The sequence below is a fragment of the Hyperolius riggenbachi genome, chromosome 11 (assembly GCF_040937935.1).
Source record: "Hyperolius riggenbachi isolate aHypRig1 chromosome 11, aHypRig1.pri, whole genome shotgun sequence".
Lineage (NCBI taxonomy): Eukaryota > Metazoa > Chordata > Amphibia > Anura > Hyperoliidae > Hyperolius > Hyperolius riggenbachi.
In genome coordinates, this window is record NC_090656.1 from 143,748,288 (window position 1) to 143,754,287 (window position 6,000).

The 6,000-nt window shown below is 44.2% G+C and overlaps 1 protein-coding gene across 3 annotated transcripts in view; it reads right to left on the minus strand.

Moving 5' to 3' along the window:
• FKBP2 (FKBP prolyl isomerase 2) overlaps window positions 1-6,000 on the minus strand; it is a 104,701-nt gene that overhangs the window by 92,876 nt on the left and 5,825 nt on the right. For all 3 annotated transcript variants that reach the window (XM_068261218.1, XM_068261217.1, XM_068261219.1), the window contains exon 3: window positions 1,804-1,916. In XM_068261218.1, coding sequence (XP_068117319.1) covers window positions 1,804-1,916 — 113 coding nt within the window. The remainder of the gene's footprint in view (window positions 1-1,803; window positions 1,917-6,000) is intronic.

Genomic DNA, 6,000 nt, shown 5'->3' on the forward strand with positions numbered 1-6,000 from the left:
TGTAACTTGTATTTTGTAACTTTTACTGTTTTTTGTACATTTTTTTGTATATATTATTTTCTGCATTGTTCTACTTTTTTCCTGGAATATTAAATCGTTATTTAATAAGTTTTGTCTTCTGCTGTACTAAACTAACACTCATAGCCTAGAAGAGACTGAAGTGTAACTGTGTATAAGTCCATGCCTGAGTGTATGATTGAGCAACCCTACCATATAAGATTGTAATTGCTTTGTGTGTGGGGCGTTTGTCATACATTGGCCTAAAGCGCGCAGCTGACCCAACGTACGAAAACGCCAGTGCGAGTAGCTCGACAGCAGAGTGGCTAACAGTATCGTTCGGAACGACTGTTAGTGGTTTTGCTTCACTACAGTGTAAGATTGCAATTGTGCGTGTGTGTGCGTGTCGTTCCCGTATTCGGCCTAAAGCGCAAAGCGGACCCGAATTCAAAAACGCGGATTGCGCGCTGAGCACTCGACAGCAGAGTGGAAGTGTCTAGCAACAGCTAGTGGTGGCAGTGAGAAGTGTTCTGAGGGGTCACAGCCTTGTTTTAGCTTGACTAAGGCTGCTTCACCTCTCGATCTGGTCAAACCCGCAGTCGAGAACCGTATACACAGGCGTGCCGCGGGTCGGTTTCTGACAGGCGCCATCAAAACACAGTGCAAAAATTACTATAAAAACACTAAATTTTGCTACCTTGTGAAACACTAATTTTGCCCCCTCTTCCAGATGGCGCTGGCAGATGGTTCTAACGAATCGTCCTGCCAAAGCCTACACTGACGGCCTGGCCGGGTGGGGTAACACCTTAGTATCCTTACCTGTCAGTTAGCTCCCAGCTACACGACTGGAAAGCCAGGTCAGGTTGCTGCAATGTGTCATTGCCCTTGGCAACCTGACGTAACCAACCAGGGGAATGAGGGTCAGTGACGACCGTGAATTCGCGACCATAGAGACAGTGCTGCAGCTGGGGAAGGGTACCAACCGTCGCTACACGCACTCTCTCTCTGTCCCTTTGGGGAACGATTATCTGCCGGTCTGCCTCCACGGGCCGGTTCCTGACAGGCGCCATCAAAACACAGTGCAAAAATTACTATAAAAACACAAAATTTTGCTGCCAGCAATAGCTGGAAGCCGAATTACATCTTTGCTCACTATCCACGGCGACCTGGAGGGGGTATAGTATTTAACGCCGTAAGGACTTTTACAGAAGCAGAGGGAGCAGTTTTACAGCTTTACCCTGCGCCCAAATCTCCAAGCAGCTTAATCATATGTATGCTGAGGGAGTGGGGCACATCTGGCTACCATACTGGAGGGGGGGGGGCGGGTAATCTGGAGTCAGGCACTGGATGGACATCCGCAGCTCAGAGTGGTATCCCTGAGCTGGATACATGGGAGGTGAGTAATGTGCAGGGCTGCCGCAGATCTATGTAGTGGTATGATTTTTATGGTCTAAAAGCTTGTGAAAAAATACATCGCTTTCAGATGCTAAAAGACAAAAAAAATCATACCGCTAGGGAGGTTAATGTAAGGGGGCGGCCTGGGTCCAAATAATTGTGTAATACCGTATACCATAGTATTTTTTTTTTTTTTTTAGAGACGAGAATATTCATACTGTTGCAACCCTACTCATATCTATAATGGTGCTGGGCCAGGACCTGGGAATTTAGTTTACTATTCCCGAATGTTTACTATAGCCAGGTTTACTACAATGAGGTTATACTTTTAATACTTTATACTTCTAATAATTAAACTACAGAATTGCTATAGAAACATGATACACCTTGGAATGATCATAGACAACATACCCTAAAAGACCTTGGTCCCAGCCTTTGATCACCTGTCCAGCACCCAGTGTGAAAGTGAAAGGTTGATTTCTGGACATGCTGCTATCAAACTCTGTGCCATCTTCCAATCTTCCCTGAAAAACAAAAACAAATAGGTATTCATACTGATTAGTCTCATTTAATTTTGGTATGCTCACCAAGGTCCAGTGCCCCATAAAGAACATTATTGTGGGAGGAAAAAAAAAAAAAAAAAAAACCTCAGAAACTCTAAAGCCAGGTTAGATGCTGGTACATAGTTTCATAGACTTGAGAAAAAAATTTGCATAATTTTCGCAATTACGATTCTGATCGTAATAACGATTTATGGGTAATCTTGATTTTGCGTACTGTTTGATCAAATGCATTAAATCCCGGTGTGCCTATTAGGTAGATCGCGAAGGACTTTATGGTAGATCCCGATCCCACTACATTTTCCATTCTGTATATACAAGTGTGCTCCTAAAAGTGTACCTAAAAGGTAGATCATTTAGGCCGAAAAAGTGTGGGCACCTCTGCATTAAAGTTTATGAGGCACAAGAAAAATGTTCACATTTGAGAAAACACATTTTCATTCATACAGTGCATCAGGAAAGTATTCACAGCGCATCACTTTTTCCATAATTATGTTAAAGCCTTATTCCAAAATTGATTCAATTCATTTTTCCCCTCATAATTCTACACACAACACCCCATTATGACAACGTGAAGGAGTTTACTTGAGATTTCTGCAAATTTATTAAAAATGAAAAAAAAAAAAAAAATGAGAACACGTGTACATAAGTATTCACAACCATGAAGCTCACAATTGACTTCAGAAGTATCCAGTTTCCCCTTATCATTCTCGAGATGTTTCTGCAGCTTAATTGGAGCCCAACTGAGGTAAATTCAGTTGATTGGACATTTGGATTTGCAAAGGCACACACCTGTCTATATAAGATCCAACAGTTGACATCAGAGCACAAACCAATCATGAAGTCAAAGGAATTGTCTATCGACTCCCGAGGCAGGATTGTCTCGAGAAATAAATCTGGGAAAGGTTACAGAAAATGTTCTGCTGCTTTGAGGGTTCATTCACACTAGAGGCGTTTTTGGCCAATTTTAAGCGTGGGCATTTCTTTAAAAACACCCTGAAAGCGGTTACACCAGGCTTCTCTATGGTGTAGTTCAGATTGGAGCGTTCCATCCGCGTTCAGTTCAGAAAAGTGGTGCCTGAGCCATTTTTAAGGCAATTTTGCCTCAATAGAAGGTATAGGAAAACGCAAACACTCACAAAATCGCTTTGTGCAGTGATTGCATGAGCGTTAAGAATATTTATTCTTTTCTGGATCAAAGAGTGAACTCCTTGAGAAAACACAGCACCATTATAGATATAAAAGTAGAGTGGCAACGGTATGAATATTCTCGTCTCAAAAAAAAATAAAAAATAAATAATACTATGGTATACGGTATCATACAATTATTTGGACCCAGGCCTCCCCCTTACATTAACCTCCCTAGCGGTATGATTATTTTTGGATTTTAGGATCTGAAAGCGATGTATTTTTCCACAAGCTTTTAGACCCTAAAGATTCCTGTCAGGAAGTGAAAACCGCAATCGTTTGGCAAAACGGCTTAGAAAAGCAGTTTAAAAAAAAAAAGTGCACAGGTAATCACCAGGAATTAGAAAAAAAACGCTTCAAAAACCGACCAACGCAGTCGGAACGAAATGTAAACAAGACCTGAAGGTTCCAATGCGAACAGTAGCCTCTATCATCCGTAAGTGGAAGAAGTTCAAAACCCCCAGGACTGATCCTAGAGCTGGCCAGCTATCTAAACTGAACAATCTGGGGGAGAAGGGCCTTAGTCAGGGAGTTAACCAAGAACCCCATGGTCACTGTGTCAGAGCTTAAGAGGTCCTCTGTGGAGAGAGGAGAACCTTCCAGAAGAACAACCAGAGGTCACGCCTTAGTAAAAGGCGCATGGCAGCCCAACTGGAATTTACCACAAGGCACCTGAAAGAAGAAAACTTAATTCTCTGGTCTGATGAGACAAAGATTGAACTCTTTGGTGTAAATGCCAGGTGTCACGTATGAAAGAAACCAGGCACCGCTCATCACCAGTCCAAAACCATCCCTACAGTGAAGCATGGTGGTGGCAGCATCATGCTGTGTACAGTCCATAGGTTTGAGCAGGCGCACCGTCAAACAGGTTGGGTACTTGATATGGTGGCGCAGGCAATGCACAAACAATTAAATGCACAGGATATCAGCACACCAAGTTTCAGCTACAGCATGCTTTTAACTGTGCTCAGTATCCACAAAAATCTAACAATTGTTTTGAGGGGCCTTGCAGGGTCCCCCTTTACCAAGGCATGTAGCTTACATGGTTAAATACAGTGCAAGAGAATATATACAGTGATAATCCCCCCATATCCCACCCTAAAAAAGTGACCTCATGAATGACATTATGCCTTCATTACAAAAGATGTTACCATGGCATTTGAGGTGAATGACATTCATACCAATAGTGCATTAAAAACAAATACAAAGAAAGCAAGGTTATGGAGGCATGATGTCATTCATGAGGTCACTTATTTGTATACGGAGTACAATTAAAAATGTTCTATAACTGAAATTAAGTTTGTAGATATCCTCTGCATCAGCATCAAGCTGTAGGGATATTTTTCAGTGGTCGGAACCGGGAGACTAGTCAGGATAAAGGGAAAGATAACTGCAGCAATATAAAGAGACATTCTGGATGAAAACCCACTCCAGAGCGCTCTTAAACTCGGACCGGGGGGGGGGGGGGTTCAGATTTTAGCAGGACAACGTCAATAAGCACACAGCCAAGATTTTAAAGGAGTGGCTTCAGTACAACTCTGTGAATGTCCTTGAGTGGTCCAGTCAGAGCCCAGACTTGAATCCGATTAAACATTTCTGAAAAGATCTAAAAATGGCTGTGTACCGATGCTTTCCATCAAACCTAAAGGAGCTTGAGAGGTGCGGAAGAGAGGAATGGGCAAAACTGGCCAAGGATAGGTGTGCCTTGCATCATATTCAAAAATACTGGAGGCTGTAATTCAGGGGTGCCCACACTTTTTCGGCTCGCGAGCTACTTTAAAATTCGCCGAGGCCAGGAGATCTACCGATGTTTCAAATGCACCCATCCCCCCCCCCCCCGCCCCCGGAAATGTAGTTAGGTATAGGTCCCTTCAGTATAGGCTAGCCGGGTATAGGTCCCTTCAGTATAGGCTAGCCGGGTATAGGTCCCTTCAGTATAGGCTAGCCGGGTATAGGTCCCTTCAGTATAGGCTAGCCGGGTATAGGTCCCTTCAGTATAGGTTAGCCGGGTATAGGTCCCTTCAGTATAGGTTAGCCGGGTATAGGTCCCTTCAGTATAGGTTAGCCGGGTATAGGTCCCATCAGTATAGGTTAGCCGGGTATAGGTCCCTTCAGTATAGGTTAGCTGGGTAAATGTCCCTTCAGTATAGGTTAGCTGGGTAAAGGTCCATTCAGTATAGGTTAGCTGGGTATTGTTCCCTATAGTATAGGTTAGCTGGCTAAAGGTCCCTTCAGTATAGGTTAGCCGGGTATAGGTCCCTTCAGTATAGGTTAGCCGGGTATAGGTCCCTTCAGTATAGGTTAGCCGGGTATAGGTCCCTTCAGTATAGGTTAGCCGGGTATAGGTCCCTTCAGTATAGGTTAGCCGGGTATAGGTCCCTTCAGTATAGGTTAACAGGGTATAGGTCCCTTCAGTATAGGTTAGCTGGGTATAGGTCCCTTCAGTATAGGTTAGCTGGGTATAGGTCCCTTCAGTATAGGTTAGCTGGGTATAGGTCCCTTCAGTATAGGTTAGCTGGGTATAGGTCCCTATAGTATAGGTTAGCTGGCTAAAGGTCCCTTCAGTATAGGTTAGCCGGGTATAGGTCCCTTCAGTATAGGTTAGCTGGCTATAGGTCCCTTCAGTATAGGTTAGCCGGGTATAGGTCCCTTCAGTATAGGTTAGCCGGGTATAGGTCCCTTCAGTATAGGTTACCTGGGTATAGGGTCGGTGTCTTCCCGCGGTGGCGTCCAGGTCTGAGGGAGGCTCCGGTAGGCAGCGTGAGTGGAGTCGGAACTCGGAAGTTTTCTGCCTCTCCACCCCTGATTGGCTGCGCGCCTCTCCACCCCTGATTGGCTGCGCGCCTCTCCACCCCTCCCC